This window comes from Bos indicus, chromosome 5, assembly GCF_029378745.1.
Source record: "Bos indicus isolate NIAB-ARS_2022 breed Sahiwal x Tharparkar chromosome 5, NIAB-ARS_B.indTharparkar_mat_pri_1.0, whole genome shotgun sequence".
NCBI classification, from domain to species: domain Eukaryota; kingdom Metazoa; phylum Chordata; class Mammalia; order Artiodactyla; family Bovidae; genus Bos; species Bos indicus.
In genome coordinates, this window is record NC_091764.1 from 68,673,036 (window position 1) to 68,694,352 (window position 21,317).

A 21,317-nucleotide genomic window follows, 5' to 3' on the forward strand; every position below is an offset into this window, starting at 1 on the left:
TGGGAGTGCAGGACAAGAGCGGCAAGAGCTCGGACGTTGGAGACCAGGAAGTCGTTGGCTAAACGAGCTTCTGGTAAGAAGTGCCTGGACGGCTATGTTCTAGTTGACCACGCCTTCCTATTAAGCCCTCACCCCATCAATTTTGCCCTCTTTAGGCTAGAATGAGGGAGCAGTTCTTTTAGTATTAAAAGTTCCTGGAGACTGCAAGGCTAAACTGAAGGTATAGAGATATGGCGTGAGAAATGAACTGGATGGTTGCGACGCCCAAGTAGTAACTAGGGGACACCTAAAGGACCACCGCCAAGGCTGTGGCAGCCTCCGCCGGCCACCCCCGGAGGACTCGGTTTCCCAGCGGCCCCCGCGGCCCGCAGGGGCGTCTAGCCCCGCTGGCCCTCGCGAGCGGGGGCGGGGCCGAAGCCGGAAGTCACGTGCTGCTACAGCCGCTGGGGTGAGGCCGCGGTCTTAGCCAAGACTGGTTTGGGCTGTGACTGGGGGAGGCGCCGGGGTGATGGCGGTGGAGACTCTGTCCCCGGACTGGGAGTTCGACCGCGTAGACGACGGCTCACAGAGTAAGGGAGCGGCAGGGCGAGGGCTGCGGGTGCACGCTCATCGGCCCACCGACGTCCGGGCAGCGCTCCTGCGGGAGGGCTTTGCGTTGCGGTGGGCGCGCAGCTTTCTGCGCCTTGGGGTGTGAGAGGCACGGGCTCGCGAACCTAACTTTCGGTGTCGGGAGCCCCAGTGATGGTGAGTCAAGCAGGCCCGGCCTGGCTTGGCGTATGGGGTTGTGATTGTCCGGCGGAGCGCGCCGTGGCCCGGGGGCGCGGCGTGTCCACTTGGTGCAGCCGGGGCCCCGGGCGGGGCCCCCCCGGGGAGGTCCGCATCCTGGGGAGCGGAGGCGGCCTGGTCCCTGGTCTCCTGGGACTTTCGCTGGATCTTCCGAGCTTGCAGTTTTAGGTGAGGTTGAGGTCGAGGTTCCTGTTTCGGTTTCCTGTTTTTCTTCGTTTTCCTCCCAAACCAACTTTGGGAAGTTCCGAGTGTCTTTGCCTTCATATTCTTAGAACTGTAGAAGGTAGCGAAAAAGAACTCAAGCGTGAAAAACAAACACGTGGACATCAATTTATTACCTTCCATGTCTTTTATTTACGTTTAATGGTATTTTTGAAAAGTGATGCCCTGTGGTTTCCAGCGCACCTAGACAGGTTTCGGAAATTAACAGCATATCTCCTGCAGATTTTACTTCATAAAATTGGATTGTCTCATTTTAATTTAGAAATCCAACCTCCAAAACCTAACAAATTCAGTTCCACGTAGCAAAATTTAGAGGTCAAGCTATTTCATTGAAACTACTTAAGATGAATACAAATTCGCAATCTGTTTCTTATATTTGGTAATATGAATCTGTATAGGTGATTTAAATAAGAGATATTAGGCTTAACTGCTTTTTGAATTTGTTTTTTTATGTAGTTTTCTCAAAAGGTGTAGTTTTTAAAAATTACGTGTAAATTTTGCTTAATTTTTACAAAGACAGACACATTAGATGTATGTAGATTTTATTAGCCTGTCAAAAGGGTGAGTTTAATTCAGGATGGTTAGCCGTTTCTCACAAAACTTTCCATGAGTTACTAGCTCTTACACAGCATGAGAAAACAATCCTGGTGATAGTGACAGGATCTTTCAACTTGTTTGTGGAGAGGATTCTGTCTTTGTTAAAGTGAACTGCACCTTGTCATGTATGAAGTTTTATGGATAGAGGTTCCTTACTCTGTATCTGTGAAATATTGGATTGAAGATATGTTTGGGTTTGAAAATGGTTCTGGTAGATTGAATCAGTTCAGTCTGATTCACTCAAAGATATTTTCCACACAAAGATAAAAAAAGGAATTCAGTCTCTTGGAAGTGATAAGCATGTTAATAGGTTTTTGGAATTTAACTCTTGAAGAATCACTATAGAGTTCTTATTTCAGATCTTATTTTAACTTTTACCAGCTTAAAAACTTATCAGCAAGGAACTTTAATGTTATTACAGATTTTCTCTTGCCTGCTACTTTAATTTCCAAACAGACTAAATGAATAATTCATTGGCATGTTTGTCTAGCGTTGTCATTAAGAAGTCATTTTCTGGTTAAATGCAGCTTTGGTCATTTCCCTTGTAACTGAAAATTAGACAGGTACTTGGGATTTTGAGAATCATACACAGTTTTTAAAATTTAAGCTGTAAGGAAGGGAAGAGCTCTCTTCTCTGGGCCTGGTTTTCATTAATTTTTGGAATATGAATCATTTATATTGCTTTCCAGAATTGCCTGGATTGATGCTATAATAAAGCAGGAACCGTAATTAAATGGATCCACCTGATTCCAGGCATTAAGTTAACTAAATGAATCCACCTGATTCTGAACATTAGTTGCAGAATAGGGGAGAATGTGAAGCTAGGTCTTCAGTGAGTTGGAACATACTTACAGTTGCTTTGCATTGCTAATTTGAGGAGAGAAAAGCTTTACTTTTTTAAGAAGTCAGCAATTGAATAAAGTAATTCACATCAGTAAGAGAATCTGAGTTGGAGTTGAATTTGCTCCCTTTGGAGTAAGTAATTATAATGTATGGTGCTGAGTCACTTCAGTCTTGTCCCACTCTTTGCGATCCTGTGAACTGTAGCCCACCAGGCTCCTCTGTCCATGGGATTCTCCAGGCAAGAAAACTGGAGTGATTTGCCATGCCCTCCTCCAGGGGATTTTTTGAACCTAACGTCTCTTTCGTCTCCTGCATTGACAAGCAGGTATTTTTGATGAGTAAGGAAACTTTTTGTCCAGTTTATTCCAGTGACTTCTAGAGTCCTCTATTAATATGTAAAGTCTGTAAATATCAACACAATATTCTGTACTCAGTGTCCTTTACTGGCTTTTCCAATTCTATTATGATAATTAAAACAATATATCTTGGGGCATTATAAATATAAAATTAGCAATATAAATTTGGGGCATTACAGAAATAATACTGTGATGAAGCAGATCTAAAATCATTTCAAAAACAATATTTAGGTGTATTTTTAGGCATAGTTTACTGTGTAATTAAGCATTACAGTTAAAAATTTTGCTTCTATGACAGCTCAGATTTTTGCACCTAAATCAGGTTTTTTGCACAAAGTAGTTGTTTATGATTAAAATAGAGAATTAGGACATTGAGTTGTCTAAGGCATTTTCAGATTGTTTAGATTATGGGGTAAATAGTATAGTGACTTTTTCATAGTACTTTAAAGTTATAGTTTTAAGATGATTTCTTAAAGTACCATCTACTGTATGTACAATTATTATTATACTTGGAAAAGATAGAAAGTTCAATTACTGTTTAACTTTAGAACTTTATTTTCAAGAATTCCAGACATTCCAGGGTGATACATTAACAATGCTTACTATCTACTTTTCTGTGACTTTTGAGATTATTTGAAGTAAATGTCTTGTAATTCATTACTTTTCACAAACTTTTCAAATTTATATTTAGAAATTCATGCTGAAGTCCAGCTTAAGAATTATGGGAAATTTCTTGAGGAGTATACCTCTCAATTGAGAAGAATTGAGGATGCACTGGATGACTCAATTGGAGACGTTTGGGATTTCAATCTTGATCCTATAGCATTAAAGGTTGGAATTTGTTTTATTTTTAATTTACGTATACATTTTCAGAACATATATGCCTTGAAACAGTGTTCAAATATGGGATATATATTTTTATTTGGAGTCTAGAGAGCTAAAAGAAACTTGGAGAAACATGGTTAATTTCCTTTTCTCTAAGCCATGCATGTGTGTGTTTTTTTTGTTTTTTTTTTTTAAAGAATGATGCAAACTCCAGTCTTTGAGCTGACTTTTGTTTTTCATTATCAAGAAAATGAAGAGGGTTGGAATAGCATATTAAGGCTTTGTTTTCTTATTAAGACTATTTTACATACAGAAAAGTGTGTAGATTTAAAATATATTGTATGGTGAATTTTACCAAACATCTATCCCCTTGTAACTCATATCCCAGTCAAGATAAAGAATATTTCCATGATTTTTCAAAAGCTCCTTTATGCTATTTAGGGGCTCTTAATATGGGAGTGTTTTAATTTTTATTTTTTTAATATATAAAATAAGCTGCTGTGGTCCATTTTGAGGTTGTTCTATTTTGTTTCATCTTTGAAACTGTAGCCTCTTACTACTCAAATAATAACATTTTTTAAGCATTTATTATGTGCTAGACAACTGTCCTAAGGTAGCAGTGTTGACTTTTTAATAGCAACTTTCCTGAGATGTAATTTGTGTATCATACAATTTCTTTGGTTTGTAGTGTTTCCATAGACTTGTGCCACAGTCAATTTTAGAACATTGTCACCACTCCAGAAAGAAATCCTGTACCTGTTAGCAGTGCCCATCTGCTGTGGGACGGGTGCTGAGTACAGGGTCTAACACAACTTTCAGTGAAATAGAGCTAGTCTCAATTTGTGTATTGAGAATTTTAATGATTTTTTTTAAATTAAAAAGGAATTTATTTTCCTTTGTTTCTATAGCTTTTGCCTTATGAACAGTCTTCCCTTTTGGAACTCATCAAGACCGAAAACAAGGTACAGATTCCTAAACCTAAAAATCTATTTTTTAAAATGCTTTCATTATCTTCTATAATTTACTTCTTTCCTTTTGTATTTTTCCTCATGAAACTAGGTCCTAAACAAAGTCATCACTGTTTATGCTGCACTTTGTTGTGAAATCAAGAAATTAAAATATGAGGTAATTATTTATATTCTTCAAGACATTAAAAACATGATTTAAAAGCAAATATGAAAAAGCAAATATGCGCTTTTATATGTGTAAGTGTGCACAAATATTTCATGAAGATTGGGTGAGCTATATATTTATTTTAGCAATAATAATGAGACCATTCACTAAGTACTATTTACCAAACACCATGCTAACCCTCTTAACAGTAATAACCACTTGGAGGTACGTGAGGAATAGATGAGAAAATTGAAGCTTAAAGAGGGTGTCACTCATCCAACATTTTATTGGTAGTAATGGTTTGATTCTGGGCCTGCATTCCTTCTGTATTACTTGTCATATATACTGGATCTTCTGGATATAACTGATTTTTTTTAAAAAGGTTCGAATTTTTAATGGTTTGCGTTTCTTCACCCGTGAGCCATTAAAACTGGTAGATGGTAATAAAAAAGGTTTGAATTTATAATGTTTTGCATTTCCTCACCCATGAGCCTTTGAAAGTGGTAGATGGTAAACTTCATCTTTTCTTCTTTAGATTTTTTTTTTTTTTAATTTATTTTTCTTTTTTACGTTTTTGGTACTACATGGTTGCTTTCTCTCATGAACTTGTGAGAGGATGTCGGACAGTTAGAGTGGTCAGATAAAGGCTAAAGAAATCAAGAAATAACTTTGAGTATCAGTAATATCTTCGGTATTCTAAAGATAGATTGAATTTACCTATATTATAAGCAGTTTTTGAAGTTAAGTAAATTTGTATGTATGATGTAGTCATCTGTGTATTATTAAATAAGGATAATGAAGACAGCCTAGGAATTTAAAAACAAAATAGCAACCTTTAAAATTATTTTAATTTTTTTAAACAGGCTGAAACTAAGTTTTATAATGGTCTCTTGTTTTATGGAGAAGGAGGTAAGTTTTAAAATTTCACATTGTAATGTTGTGGTACTTGAAATAAACAAAGTTAACTGAATTCTAGGACTGTTATGATCATGTAAAGTGTTAGTTTGAGCAGTGAACAGTCACATTTCTTTGTTGCTTTGTGTTTTTGTTTAGTAAACAGGTGAAAACCTCAGTGAACAAGCGGCAGCAAATTCTGTATAAAATTGATTTGTGAATATTTTTATAAATTACAAAGCATAATAGCTAGATGAATATTTTCCTTGAATTCATTAAATAGTGGGACAGATTGGTGCTTTTAATTGTGTGATTAATGATTGTTTCATTTTTCTCTTTAGTGTAAAATTCTGTTTTTCATACTGTCCAGATTAGAAGATGTCCTAATGAATAAAAATCATTTTCCTTTTTTGATGTTGATTGACTTTAAGATAAAAACTTGAAATATTCTTCATGTTGCCTTTTAAAGCTACAGATTCCAGCATGGTGGAAGGTGATTGTCAAATTCAAATGGGGAGATTTATTTCATTCTTACAGGTAAGTGGTTTTTACTTTTTATTGAGTTTTTTTTCCCCCCCCCCAAAAAAAGTTTGAGTAAATCATGTAATCAGAAAAGAGTTCTGAAATGTCAGATGCTCAGAGATTGTACTCTGAGGGTAAGGCACTTTGTTGGCATTGGATTATATTTAAGGAGATTGTAATTCCTGAAAGATTTTCAAAGCGTTTTTAGTGACATAAGCTATCAAAATAAGTTTGTATAATTTCATTTATGGACAGTTTATCACCATGCCTCTTAAAACAATTTAAACTTTGTACCTGGTAGGAAAAGATAATTTATGATAGAAAAAGTGGCTAAGAAAGATCATTAAGCTGATATATGAACAAGAGTGAAGTTTTAAAAGCAGCAGCATATGATGCTTTTAACCAGATGTTTCAATTTAGATATACTTTTCATTACTGTAAAGTTTTATTTTACAGTGTAAAGTTATTCTAGGTCTTTTGATTTATCAAAAGAATGAAATAAGTTGTTTCTCCCCTCCCTGTTGTAAAAGCAGTGCTTATATGGTAAAAGTAAAAACTGGAAATCAGGAAACAGTAGCCATAATCCCACTTACCTTCTGACTGTTGGATATAATATTTGATGTATTTCATTGAATCAGGCATGCTAATATGTTCAAATCTTTTATATCTTTACTACTTTGTTTTGGTCTTCTCACCTAATTGAGAGCATTTTGTTGCAGTTGTCCTCTATGATGGTACGTGTCAGTCAGGGTTCAATCCAAAAGCAAGTATCACACAGGATACTTCAAAAGGGGAGATTGAAAAGAGCTACCATTTGGTCCAGCAGTACCATTCTCGGGCATATATTCTGAAAAGATGAAAACTCTTAATTTGAAAAGTTAACGTGCACCCCAGTAATACAACACTGTTTACAGTCGATGAGACATGGAAGCAACCTAAGTGCCTGTCAACAGATGAATGGATAAAGAGGATGTGGTATATACATACACAATGGAATATTACTCAGCCACAGAAAAGAATAAAGCAATGTCATTTGTAGCAACATGGCTGGACCTACAGGTTATCATACTGTAAGTGAAGGTAGAGAAAGACAAATATATCATTTATGTGTGGGATCTAAAAAATAATGCAAATAACTTGTTTACAAAACTGAAACAGACTCACAGACATAGAAAACAAGCTTACGGTCACCATAGGGGAAAGGTGGGAAGAGGGATAAGGTAGAAGTACGGGATTAACAGGTACACACTGCTATACGCAAAGTGGGTAAACAGCAGTGATCTACTGCATAGCACAGGGAACTGTACTCAGGTTTTTTAATTAACCTTAATGGAAATGAATCTGAAAAAAATATATTGTTAAATCACTTTGCTGTACACCTGGAACTAATACAATATTGTGAGTCAACTGTACTTCAATTAAAGAAGAATATATATTAAATCTAGAGAATTGGTTACATAAGGATTGGAGGGCTGAAAGGAAAAACAGTGAGGTAAGCCAGAGGACGCAAGTATCACCCCTATATGTAGGGTAAAAAAGGAAAAAGGTTCAGGTTGTTAGAATCTGAAAGCTAGGAGGAGGAGTCCCAAGGAATTAGTATTAATATCATAGCTCTGAGGAATCAGTGCTGCCTGGCTGCTGCTGGTAGACTTTAAAATTGAATATTGCTTCTGGAGTCGTTAAGAGTCGGACACGACTGAGCGACTTCACTTTCACTTTTCACGTTCATGCATTGGAGAAGGAAATGGCAACCCACTCCAGTGTTCTTGCCTGGAGAATCCCAGGGACGGGGGAGCCTGGTGGGCTGCTGTCTATGGGGTCGCACAGAGTCGGACACGACTGAAGCGACTTAGCAGCAGCAGCAGCAGTGCTGAAAGAAGCTGGAGCCTGGGGCAAGTTGTGATTGCTGGGTTGAACTGATCCTGCCTGGATTATGTTGATAAAAACAGCAAGAAATAGAAGGGATGTCCCTTTCCTGCCTTTAGGTCTCCTTTTAGTGCCACCTGTTGACAAAACCTAACAGGAAGCCTGCTGGGCTGGGGTCTGAGAAATGTTGATCTGCAAGGTTGAAGTGAATGTGTCAGTTTCTCCTTGCGGTTTTGTCAAATTTTGCATTTCTTATTTTGAGGACGTTTTATTTGGTGCTTATGAGTTTAGAATTGTTAATAATTCCCAGTAAATCGAATTGTTTATTGTGTGATGACCTTCTTAAACTGTGATAATTATGTATATAATATATAATTACATACATATTAATTAGCTATACCAATGTTAATCAAAATCTATTTGATACTACTATCACTGCCCCAGCTCTAGTTAGCATTTTCTTTTTTTTAAATTCTTTTTTATTCTTTTAGCCTTTCAGTGTCATTATGATTCAGTTGTATTTCTCTAAAACTGGATCTATTTGGATTTTGCTTTTTTATATAATCTGAAAATTTCTGTGTTTTAATTGGTTCTTTTTCTGTATTTTATAGATAGTCTGTTATGTACCAGGACTCATTTCTACCTTTTGCTTTGTGTTTTCTATTTGTCCTGCGTTTTCTAGTCTTTGCTTTGCTTTTATTAGATTTATAGAAGTTTAATAAGAGATAACTGGAGCTGTTTAAATAAAATTGAAATGCATTATTTTCACTTTTAAACATTTAAATTGTGGATCTCACAGCTGCATATAATTCCATTTTATATATTCAACAAATGTTTTGGGAGCCTAGCATATGTTAGAAACTGTGATTGGTGCTTGGGATACAGCAGTGCACAAAACCAACACATTTCTGCCCACAGAGAGCTTATTGTTTAGAACAGCCATAAATTTAATTAGATTCTAAATAAGATAGGTGTGAATTCAGTTCGGTTGCTCAGTCGTGTCTGACTCTTTACGACCCCATGAACTGCAGCACGCCAGGCCTCTCTGTCCATCACCAAGTTCTGGAGTCCATCCAAACCCATATCCATGAAGTCGATGATGCCATCCAGCCATCTCATTCTCAGTTGTCCCCTTCTCCTCCTGCCCTCAATCTTTCCCAGCATCAGGGTCTTTTCCAATGAGTCAGCTCTTCGTATCAGGTGGCCAAAGTACTGGAATTTCAGCTTCAGCATCCTTCCTTCCAAAGAAATCCCAGGGCTGATCTCCTTCAGAATGGACTGGTTGGATCTCCTTGCAGTCCAGGGGACTCTCAAGAGTCTTCTCCAACACCACAGCTCAAAAGCATCAATTCTTTGGCGCTCAGCCTTCTTCACAGTCCAACTCTCACATCCATACACGACCACTGGAAAAACCATAGCCTTGACTAGACGAACCTTTGTTGGCAAAGTAATGTCTCTGCTTTTGAATATGCTGTCTAGGTTGGTCATAACTTTCCTTCCAAGGAGTAAGCGTCTTTTAATTTCATGGCTCTGCATATAAATTAAATAAGCAGGGTGACAATATACAGCCTTGACGTACTCCTTTTCCCATTTGGAACCAGTCTGTTGTTCCATGTCCGGTTCTAACTGTTGCTTCCTGACCTGCATACAGATTTCTCAAGAGGCAGGTCAGGTGGTCTGGTATTCCCATCTCTTTAAGAATGACAAACATATTCCTGGGAAAATCTATATTTCACTTAATGTGTGCCAAGCCTGTTAATAGGTAGGGTTAAAGGTTATAAACATTTGAAGTTATTTCAGAGTGATTTCTGAAGACCCTTTCCATTCCTTGTCACACTTTGTAAACTGGCAGCTTTTGAGCTTCATTCATTCAGATGTTCATTTAATAGGCAGAAATTGAGAAGCAGTTGAAGATTAACCACAGTACTGGACAGTGGCTATTCAAAGGAGTAAGACAGTCTCTGTCACTTAGGAATTATATGAGCAGTGAAAGCAAGACTTAAAATACAAGGATGAATGAAATGCTATGGAGGCAAAGAGGTAGAAATGACCGTGGGAGGTGAGTGAATAACTGATTGCTTGAAGGATGCTTTAAATCTTATTGCAGGTTAACTGGAGATTTTTACTGGAAAACAGTTTGGTTTATGTTTAGCGTTGTTAACATAAAAGTCAGAAATGATGACATTTACTCAACTTGTAACATATACTCAACTTGTCATTTCAGGAACTGTCTTGTTTTGTTACGAGGTGCTATGAAGTGGTGATGAATGTAGTCCATCAGTTGGCTGCCCTCTATATCAGTAACAAGTAATGGATTTTAAAAATCATTTTGCATTTTTAATAGAGATGCAGGGAATGTCTTTTCTTAAACTAGCTAAATATTTAAAAGGTTTTCGTGTGTTTACTCATTTATTCACTCATTCCTTCATTCACGTACTCAGCTTTTTTTGAACGCTCGTGATGTTTTAAACACTCGTGATGTGTATAATGCAGAGGTTAGGAAGACAGTTTATACCGTGGTGCAGGAACCCATTATCTGTCTGAATGAAAATGTTGACAGAATAATCTTTAATTGTAGAGAAAAGGGCTAACATAGAATGTACTGAGTTCTCTTATTGCTTTTCTTTACATTGAAGTATTCTTGGCTCATTAGAATCATATGACACTTAAATTACTGAATCTTAGGGAGAGGGGACTAGATAATCTATAATTCTAATGATCTTCCAAGTTTGGATATCATTGCCCTAAATCAAGAAAAATGATCAAATTGTCATGGTTAGTATTCCTAACCACCACAGAGTAATATCTTGCATTTGATTAAAACTTTATACTTAATTTTTTCCCACTCACTTACAATCTTAAAATACCTTTGTTTAGGTGTATGATTAGGAGTTCTCAGTTGTGAGAAGAGAGATAACTGAGGCCCAAAGGAAGTATTTGCCAAGATTCCATAGCAGTTTCAGTCTGATTCTTTCGGTCACCAGTCCATTCATTGTTGTTGTTCTTAGACCATGCTGCATCTTAACTCTCTTTGTAAAGTGGAAGAGTGTGTTGTTTCCCATTCTCGTGTGCTTCTGCTCTGTCAGGTACTTAGCTCTGTTTTTCACTAAAGTTCTCATGGCAGAAGGGACTGACAGCATAGCTACGCCGGCCCGCCATAGAACCTGGTGTGTGATTCAGAGACCCCTCTCTACCACAGCCCTGTCCTAGAAAGACAAAGTTTATTTGAATTTTGTATTTAATTTTTAAAGTATTCTATCTTGCAGAATATTTTATATGTGCTTTAATATATAAGTATTAATTTATTTACTGTTGAGTAGGTTGAGTCTCTGGGAAGTAAAATTGAATTATCCTGGGGCTTTGACTTTGGTGTAATCCCATTTGTATGCATTGTTTTCTCAGTAGGAATGAAAACTCTAGAAATAAACCCAACTGAAGAGAGGACTAGTTTCCAAATGCCAGTTTGGGTAGGATAGCAAAGATTCTAGTTGAAAATTGAGAAATTCTAATAGTTTAGAAATAAATGAATATCAGTTTTGGTATTTCTCTGCTTCATCCCAAACTAGATGGGCCATGTATTGACATGTACCTACCCACTGAGTTGGGTATAGACAAGGAGAGTACGTTAGTTCTCTTCTTGGGTGTGGACTATGATAGTAAACTTGTGTTGCATAAATTTTAGTGACTAAAGCCTAAATAAAAGTAAATACATTTTTAAATTCCAAGAGGCTTTTTCCTTAAAATAAACATGAACTGTGACCAAAAAATGAGGTTTTCTTTTAAACTTGGATGTTATTTTATTACAGGATTGCACCCAAAATTATAGAAACAACTGGAGTTCATTTTCAGGTAAAAGTAATTTAACTCGTAAAATAATAATTTTTCGCATATTTTGCTTTGGCATTTATATGATTGGGGAGTACTACACTTACTGCAAGGCTCTTAAAGGGTTTCTTTCTTTCTTTTGCATTTGTTCTCTCATTTGTGAACTTGATGAGGCGTTATTGACCCACTGTGAGTGTAACTCTTCCTAGTGTTGGCCCAGTGCAGACTCTCGAAGTCGGTGGTCCCCAACCTCTTTGGCACTAGGGACCACTTTTTTGGAAGACAGTGTTCACAGACCACAGGGGTGGGGAAGGGGGTGAAGGGATGGTTTGGGTATGATCCAAACACATTGCATTTACTGTGCTCTTTATTATTATTACATCAGCTCCGTCTCTGATCATCAGGCATTAGATCTGAAGGCTGGGGACCCCTGCTGTAAGTGGTCTGAGGGAATCTACAGTAATGTGATTAAGGATGAAATTTGGGTGAAGGGTTTTCCAATTTTAGGCTGTTCCATCTTGAGGATTAGTAGTTTCATCTGTAGCTTAACTTTCCCACTGCTTTAAGTTAGTAATTATCCCAAGTGTGTTTAACTTTAAAATCCACATGAAGCTTAACTTCTAACTAGTGATTAAATGATAATCATTAAAGGTTTTTTTTTGCAGACTATGTATGAGCACTTGGGAGAGCTGCTAACAGTTTTGCTTACCCTGGATGAAATTATTGATAATCACATCACATTAAAAGACCACTGGACTATGTACAAAAGGTGAGCCAACTAAAATGTTTAAAATACTCTCTTTGTACAGTTAATGTATTACTAAAAAATAAATATAAATAGTACAGATCCTTTAAGAGACCTGAAGATACATATTTAGAAGGATCTCATTTCAGATTTTCTTTGAAGACAGTAACCATTCTTTTAATTGCAGATGGGCTTTTTGAGAGTATGATATACTTGTATAAAGCATCCTAATTCTTAAAGTGTAGTGAATGTTAATTTGACTATTTTAGGACCCAGGTTTATTTTCCTTGTTCTATACAAGTAACATTTATTCTCAGCTTGGTTTTATTTTGTTTTATATTCCAGACTTTTTAAAGTTAAGGCATTTTATTTTATTCAATCTATTAGGTTTTCACTAAATTTTATCTAGAGAGTACCAGGTATCTGAATTGAAGATGATATAAAAAGGTATGTGATTAGAAATTTAAATATATTAGGATTGTTTTTGTTCAAATTTTCAAATGTGTAGTGTCAAATAAATGATTATAAATATAGAACTTTGATTTTGGGGAATAGTTTTAATATAAGAATTTATTGGCAAATTGAAGGTCTTTCTCCTCCTTTTCTACAAGGTTACTGAAATCTGTCCATCACAATCCTTCAAAGTTTGGAATTCAGGAAGAAAAGCTAAAGCCATTTGAAAAGTTCTTGCTGAAGCTAGAAGGGCAGTTACTTGATGGAATGATATTTCAGGTATGAGAGCTGTATCAGACTGTAATAAACGGGCTTCTGTTAGTAGACCCAGCTCAGAATTGTAGTGGGGCACTTTTATAACATACTGTTGTGACTGTATTTTTCTTTAAAAGTGCTTAAGCTTGAAACATTGATTATGTTGTAAAATATAATTATGTCAGTATCTAGTAGCTAATGAAATTAACAGCATACTGGTTATATTTGGGATAAAGTTTTTTTTAAATTATGTAAAAGGATAGAACTGTTCGAGGATTAGTATATAAACAGTTGTTTGTCAAGCATTTTTTTGTTGTTAATCTCTAGATTTTAGATTTGTGAAACAGCCTCTTAAAAGTCTGTTTTAATTCTTCCTACACAGGGAATATAATTTGGATCTATACAATTCAGGTAGCTTCTAACCACATGTAGCTATTTAAATTAAAATAAATCACCCTCTGCCATACTAGCAACATTTCAAATGCTAATAGCCACATGTAATATAATTATCACACTTGTGTGTGTGCTCAGTCGTGTCTGACTCTTTGCAACCCCATGGACTGGAGCCCTCCAGGCTCCTGTGTCCATGGGATTCTCCAGGCAAGAATACTGGAGTAGGTTGCCGTCCTTCTCCAGGGGATCTTCCCGGCTCAGGGATCAAACTCACATCTCCTGCATTGGCAGGCAGATTCTTTGCTGCTGAGCCACAGGGAAGCCCTCACACCTTAAACTTATGTATGTTACATGCCAGTGATATCTCAGTAAAACGGCGAGGAAAGTCAGCTGTGGCTAACAGTCATACCAGTCAGCACATACATAAAACATTTCCGTTATCAGAGGAAGTTCTGTTAGATGGCACTGCTTTGGTAGTGTTCACCAGAAGTTGCATTACAGTACACCCTTGAACAGCATGGGTTTGAACTGCACGGGTCCACTTATATATGGATAGTTTTCAATAGTGAACACTATAGTATTACACAGTCCATAGTTGGTTGAATCCAAGTATGGAGAGGAACTGTGGATACAGAGGGCTAGCAATAAATTATATGTGATTTGACCCTGACTTGTTCAAGGTTCAACTGTATATTCCATTTAAAGATCTATTTCAAGGTTACCTTTAATTTATATTTTAGATGGTCACAGTTTTTACAGAATGATCACAGCTCTTGTTTATACCAATGTAACTACAAATCCATTAATTTTAGAAGAATTTTTTTCATTGATTCTTTTTCCAGGAGCCATTTCTACACATGATGTAATAAAGTGCTAGGACAGTAATTGTAACCAGAAAAAATAAAGTCTCTTCTTAAAAGTGTAAATTAAAATAATAAAGCATGCTTTCCCATGCTTCATCAGATACACCTTCTGTGTATCACCAAGCACCACTGTGTCCCTTCTTGTAGGATATAGATTTTCAGTTCTGTTTTATTCCTTTCACATAACTGGTGCTCAAATATATAAGTATATATACATTTCCCATTCAGAAAGATTTAGATATTGGATTAGATTGAAAACTTGAGCCTCAGTGTTAGTAAAATTAAAATGATGAATGTAGGGTTTTATCACTATATTTAATTCTGTTTCATAGCATATTAAGTCATATAACTTATGAGAGTCTAAATTTCTCTAAACGTTTTCTGTGTAGGCCTGTATAGAACAGCAGTTTGACTCTCTCAATGGAGGAGTATCTGTGTCGAAAAATAGCACTTTTGCTGAAGAATTTGCACATAGTATTCGCTCAATTTTTGCAAATGTAGAAGCCAGACTTGGTAATGTAAAACGCATTCTTTTTTTTGTTTGTGAAGTTTTCATTTCCTTTAAAGCAGAACTATAAGTATACTCTTTTTCTCTCATGTTTTATAAGGAGAACCTTCTGAAATTGATCAGAGAGACAAGTATGTGGGAGTTTGTGGACTCTTTGTATTGCACTTTCAAATTTTTCGAACTGTTGATAAGAAGTTTTACAAGTCTTTATTGGACATTTGTAAGAAGGTAAGAATTTGTAACTTCTGTTTTTTTTCAATTTGAATAGATGGAAAAGATTTTGGATAAAACTAGATCTTTTAAAATGTGTTTTATTCCTGCTTACAAAAATGATAATTTTTGTAATAATAATTATAAAACTAATAGTATAATATTCATTTAAAAAACTAAGCTGTCCAAAAATAAGTAACATTGTACATGAAAATACCCCATAATTCCGCATCATATAAATACAGATTAGTAGGTGCTTTTCTGGATCTTTTCCTGTACATTAACTTCCTATTACTACTTTTATCTCTTCTCTTTCTTTTCCTTCTTTTTGTCATTCATTCCCATTATTGAAGTAGGAAAAATATGAGATAATTTTTTTTTCTGTCTTTGCTGTTTCCATGGTGTGGCGCCTGATTTCTGAGTTGAAAATTTAAACATTATGTAGAATCAGGTACATTGACCATGAGAACCCAGCCATCTTGGATATGTATTCTGCATTTTTTCACTAATATAAAGTGAGAGTAAAGGTCGTAACGATTCAAGTTTCTGTTTAATTTTTACATATTTTTGTTCATCTGAAAATCCATGAGTGTGTTTGTGTATGTTGTGTATGTTGTTTAATATTTAGGCAGAATAAAATTAATGTCATGCTCCACACCAGGTACAGGAATGCCTTGCCCTGAATTCTGTGCCATGTTAACATAAATTTTTTCACATTAATGAGGATCTTTTTATCATTATTTTTCTTGAAATAAATTGTCTTCCTTTGCCTGTTGTTGGACTATTAAACAGTTCATTATTTAGCCTGCATTTAATGATTTCCCCCTTTATTATATTTCCTGTTTCAGGTACCAGCCATCACTCTAACTGCTAATATTATTTGGTTTCCTGATAATTTTTTGATCCAGAAAATACCAGCAGCTGCCAAACTTCTGGACAAAAAAAGTCTTCAGGCCATTAAAATACACAGAGATACTTTCCTACAGCAGAAAGCACAGTCACTTACCAAGTAGGTTTTATAAGTATCCATAATGAAACTACTTAGATATTTTATATTTTAACTCTTACACTGATTCTGAATATATGGAAAGCATTTGAATTATAAGATCAAACATAGTTACTCATTACCAGAGAAGAGGCTGGGCAGTCTCTCCGAGATTTATTTTCTAGGAGTGTGTTCTTGTTTTAAATGTTGGAGGCGTAAACCTCAGCTTACGATGTGGACAAATTATGCGTTATGGAAATACATGTACATGTGCGTACCCTCACGTATACACACACATGCCTTTTTAGCAGGTGCATTACGTAGTTTTTGTGTGTGACGTGAAGTCGCTGCAGTAGATGCCATTTGATGAATTAAGAACATCGTGTGTACGTGCTTCAGTGTTGATTTTTGCAAGATTGATGCCATCCTTTTTTTATTTTTATGAAAGTAATGTATGCCTGTATTTAAGAAGTTAAAAAGTACTAAAGGTTCAAAGGGAAAAATAATTGTCCTCTGCTGAATTGCCCCCTATACCTTAGTCCTGTTCCCTAAAAGAATACTTTAACTCCTAGTTTCTTCTAATATTTACATCTTTTAGCTTCTTTTCCTATGTAAAATTTGAAATATGCACAAAATAGAGAAAACGGTATAATGAACTCACGTGTTCTCATCATCTGGCTCAACAGTTAAGTTTACTCACTGGAGTATATTGCATTCTCCCTGGAGTATAGTGCTAAAATTTTATGTTGACCTAGATGAAGATTTTAAGTGAGGTGTCATGGGACTTTGCCACTGGCCCGGTACCGATCACGGTTTTTAATCTGTAACGTAGTTATATGATACTATGGAAAACTACCCACTTTGTGTTGATCTTCACTGTTGAGGGGGAAGTTGCATCACTCCCGTACAGTGGGAAAGGAGGAGTATGTTTGGAATATATGAGATCCCCTAAAGCATCTTTTAGTACTCCCAAGTCAGGTCCTGTGATTAAAGTCATGGAGAGTGATAGCAACTCAATTCAGGCAGGACTACTCAGGGCAGAGATTTCAGGGCTCTCCAATACATGCTAAGACAGAGTTGAGAGATGAAGACATAAGTTTGGGGTTATATTACGGAGATGAATTCAGTAGGATGGAGAGACAGGAATCAGATTTATTAGCAGTAATCTTAAAAAAGATTTGGATATTTTTGTTATCGGAGGCTTAACGTTCTTTAACAATGCAATACAATTGATAAAAATGTCAGTTTATATTTAGATTACATTAATAATTATACCCAAATTTTGGAAATGAGTTGCCATGTCTAGGCTAGGGGAATTGATAGTTGCATTGAATTTTTACTGGTCACATAATTAGTGTTTGGTGGTGCCACATTTTAAGAGGGCCACAGAGTGCAGCATCCGTGGATGAAGCCGATCAGGATGTTAGATCTGAGAACCATGACCTTTGAAGACTCGGTGGAAAAGTCTCTATATGGTTTGACCTTTAAAAGAGAAATCTGAAGAATGATGTATTTTCTTTAAATATTTGGAGGGCGTTCAGATTGAATAGGGAACAGATTTAATTCCTGTGTCTTCAGAAGTTCAGTCAGAACCAAAAGATGAACATGGCAGATATTAATAGTAATTGCCAACATTTTTAAGCTTGTTCTAGGCAACCCACTCCAGTATTCTTGCCTGGAGAATCCCAGGGACAGGGGAGCCTGGTGAGCTGCCGTCTATGGGGTCGCACAGAGTCAGATACGACTGAAGCGACTTAGCAGCAGCAGCAGCAGTAGGCCTTCTGCTAAAGGATTTAAACACAGTCTTACATAAACCCTGTAACAATCTTCCCATATGGGAAATTGTAAAATCACAACTAATATTTACCCTGTGCTTTCAATAAGCCAGTATATTCCAGGAACTTCATATGTGTCATCTTTTTTAATCATCAGAAAATCCTGTGAGGTAGATTCTGTTGTTATGGCCATTTTATAAGTGAGAAAATTGAGATACAGAGAGAGTGACGTTACTCAAATTTAAACAACTAATGTGGCGGAGCTGGGAGTTTACCTCTAGAGCGCAAGCCCTTAACACTACTATAAAGTACTATTTTCATCCCATTTTCAGGTAAGGAAAAAGAGACTTAGAGAAATGAATGTTGCCAGGGCACACAGCTAGGTACATGTCAGAGAGGCCAGGCAGACCCGTGCCCAGCCTGCTCTGAGCCTTTGCAGCAGAGTTGTGTAAGCTGCCCTGAGGAGTAATGACCTTACACCAGAGCTGACAGGCAGAACACAGAGGACTGTCAGTCCAAGGTGCTGTAGGAACTGAGTCTTCTTAAGTGAAAAATAAGTTGACTTTCAAGGATTCCCTCCCCCCATATGATAACATTTTAATGTTTCTAAATTCTTTTGTTTCAAAAATATACCTACACAGTCATTGCAGAGCTCCTTTGAGCTGAAGGGGGCAGTGTCTTTTTCATTGTCATAACTGCCAAAGAAACCTCAAATTCACAACACTGAAGTAAAGCCCGGGAGAGAGGAGTCCTGCTTGAGTCCTGATCACATTCTCCTCCTCAAAGTGGAGGCGTTGCCCTGGGATTTGGCCCTTTATCTGTGTTCCAGACTTTTAAATCAAATTATCCACAAGTCAAATAATAAATTTTAGCACCATTTGAGGCAGAGTGCAACTGTTGGTGGTTTGTTTAATGGAATCCTGGCTCAGCAGAAATAATTTTTCTCAGATTTGATGGTGAGGTTTCACCTCCTTAAAACACATAGAATCAATTGAAATTAATTTATTGTTTTTAAAATAAAAGAGTATACCTTAAATAGTTGTGCCCCTGAAAGTTCTCATCTTGAGTGATTTGATATGCTTTGATAGAGTGATATAGTGTTAATAAGCAACCTGCTTAGAATTTTATTACTGATTCAGCTTTTCGAGGTTGGGACAGTTGCCTAGATTTGGGCTTAAGTCCTGGCTCAGCTGAGTACTAGTATGATGTTGGGCCCATTACTTAATTTCCCTGTTTGTCAATTTCCTGTTCTGTAAAATGGAGATCATAATATGTTAGTTACCTCACAAGGTTAATGTGAGGATGGAATGAGTTAATTTGTGTAAAGTGCTTTTAACAGTGATTGGATATTTAGTAAGCATTCAGTAAATGTTAGCTTTAATTTTCAGATTCTAAATACTTCATTCTGGTTCTGGCTGTCATCTCCTTTGCTCTGCATTATCACAGGAACTTCCTAAGTGGTTTTCCTGCTTTTGCCATTGTCCCCTACATAGTTTATTTTCAGTATGCCAACCAAAGTGATTCTGATCCTCCTCAGAGTTAGAGTAGGTCAGTCTGCTCAAATCCGCTCGCAGGTATCCCCAACCTTCAGGATCTAATGCCTTGATGACCTGAGGTGGAGCTGATATAATAATAGAAATAAAGTGCACAGTAAATGCACTGTGCTTGCATCATCCCATAACCATTCACCCCAGCTCCCCCAGGTTGTGGGAAGATCATCTTCCGTAACACCGGTCCCTGGTACCAACAAGGTTGAGTCTAAAGGGGGGCTTCCCTGGTGGCTCAGAAGGTAAAGCATCTGCCTGCAATGTGGGAGACTCAGGTTCGATCCCTGGGTCAGGAAGATCCCCTGGAGAAGGAAATGGCAACCCACTCCAGTACTCTTGCCTGGAAAATTCCATGGATGGAGGAGCCTGGTAAGTTACAGTCCATGGGATTGCAAAGAGTTGCACACGACTGAGCAACTTCAGAGGCTTTCCACTGAAGTCCTTACCGGGCCTTATACAAATCCCTTTCTACTCTCCACTTTACCTGTTCCTCCAACCCACTCACCCCTGTGTATCTCTGATCTCCTTTTCTGTTCTCACCCCTCCTCTCTGCTCTTCAGTCATCCTGACTTCTTTTAGTACTTGAGCATGGCGCACACTCTTCTGTTTTGAGATGATTGCATTTGTTGTTTACTTTCCTAAAATTCTCATCTGTTGAATATTTGCATGGATTACTTATTTATCTCCTTCAAATCTTGGCTCACAATCACTTTTTCAATAAGGCTACTTTGATCACTGTGTTTAAAATTGTACTTGCTGCCCCAGTCACTTTTCCCTGCTGTATTTTTTCCGTAGCACATATCTGACATCTCAGAGTTCAGTTACTGATTGCTTTATTGCACAGCTCTTCTTTCTAGAATGTAAGCTTCATGGGAGCAGAGATTTTTGTCTGTTTTGTTTACTGCTGTTTTTTGTTTTTAGTACTGAAAAACAGTGCCTGGCCTGTATAGACATTCAGTGAATATTTGTTGCTTAAGTAAATTATGTGTGTATGTATAACATGTATATTTCGAAAATCTGGAAAAAAAAATCTGAAAGATGAATTGACTGCTGCCAGGAAATATTTTATTGTAGCCAGAAGAAGAAATGGAAGTAAATTTTCTTTCTGTGCTGAATAACCTCAATATTTTCCTTTGTTAGAGATGTACAGTCTTACTACGTCTTTGTGAGTTCATGGATGATGAAAATGGAATCTATTTTATCTAAAGAGCAGAGAATGGATAAATTTGCTGAAGACCTCACCAGTAGATGTAATGTTTTTATACAGGTAGTTGCATCTTCTTTCTTAGAATGTTTGGATCATTTATTTGTTAATCCAGTATGCAGAAGGTACACTGTGAAAGAACTGTGAAGGGTAGGATATGTTTTTGTGTTTAAAACTGAAATTGATTTGGTTATGTAAGTTTGAGTCTGTGTGACTTGTTTAGATTTTCTAATACATGCTTTTAATATATGCATCTAATATATTCAAATCTACACTCCTTCCAAGTCCTGACTTCTTAGCTGCATCCCGTAAGTTTTGATGTGTTGTATCTGTATTATTCTTTACTTCAAAATACTTAAAAAAAAATCATTGTGATTTCTCCTTTGCTCTTTTGACTGTTTTGAAATAGAATTCTTCATTTCCAAAAGTATGAGGATTTCCTAGTTAGCATTTTATTATTGATTTCTCCCAGTATGAAAATATTTTCAGTATTGAAGTTTGTTCAGATTTGCATTGTGGATCGGGCTATG

The 21,317-nt window shown here is 36.7% G+C and overlaps 1 protein-coding gene across 6 annotated transcripts in view; it reads left to right on the forward strand.

The window, feature by feature from the left end:
* The first annotated feature begins 423 nt into the window (after nucleotides 1-423).
* Nucleotides 424-21,317, forward strand: part of WASHC4 (WASH complex subunit 4) — a 57,653-nt gene continuing 36,759 nt past the window's right edge. For 5 of the 6 annotated variants that reach the window (XR_011566669.1, XR_011566670.1, XM_070789647.1 and 2 more), the window contains exons 1-14: nucleotides 424-569; nucleotides 3,496-3,635; nucleotides 4,538-4,591; nucleotides 4,689-4,754; nucleotides 5,606-5,651; nucleotides 6,106-6,173; nucleotides 10,249-10,331; nucleotides 11,831-11,873; nucleotides 12,515-12,618; nucleotides 13,206-13,326; nucleotides 14,948-15,071; nucleotides 15,167-15,294; nucleotides 16,125-16,285; nucleotides 20,724-20,850. Coding sequence is in view for 4 of the 6 variants with exons in the window: in XM_070789647.1 (XP_070645748.1) it covers nucleotides 509-569; nucleotides 3,496-3,635; nucleotides 4,538-4,591; nucleotides 4,689-4,754; nucleotides 5,606-5,651; nucleotides 6,106-6,173; nucleotides 10,249-10,331; nucleotides 11,831-11,873; nucleotides 12,515-12,618; nucleotides 13,206-13,326; nucleotides 14,948-15,071; nucleotides 15,167-15,294; nucleotides 16,125-16,285; nucleotides 20,724-20,850 (1,326 nt within the window). In the remaining 2 variants the exon portion in view is untranslated. Of the gene's footprint in view, nucleotides 570-3,495; nucleotides 3,636-4,537; nucleotides 4,592-4,688; nucleotides 4,755-5,605; nucleotides 5,652-6,105; nucleotides 6,174-6,197; nucleotides 7,229-10,248; nucleotides 10,332-11,830; nucleotides 11,874-12,514; nucleotides 12,619-13,205; nucleotides 13,327-14,947; nucleotides 15,072-15,166; nucleotides 15,295-16,124; nucleotides 16,286-20,723; nucleotides 20,851-21,317 lie in introns of those variants that run through there. The other variant, XM_070789650.1, reaches the window with a different exon arrangement.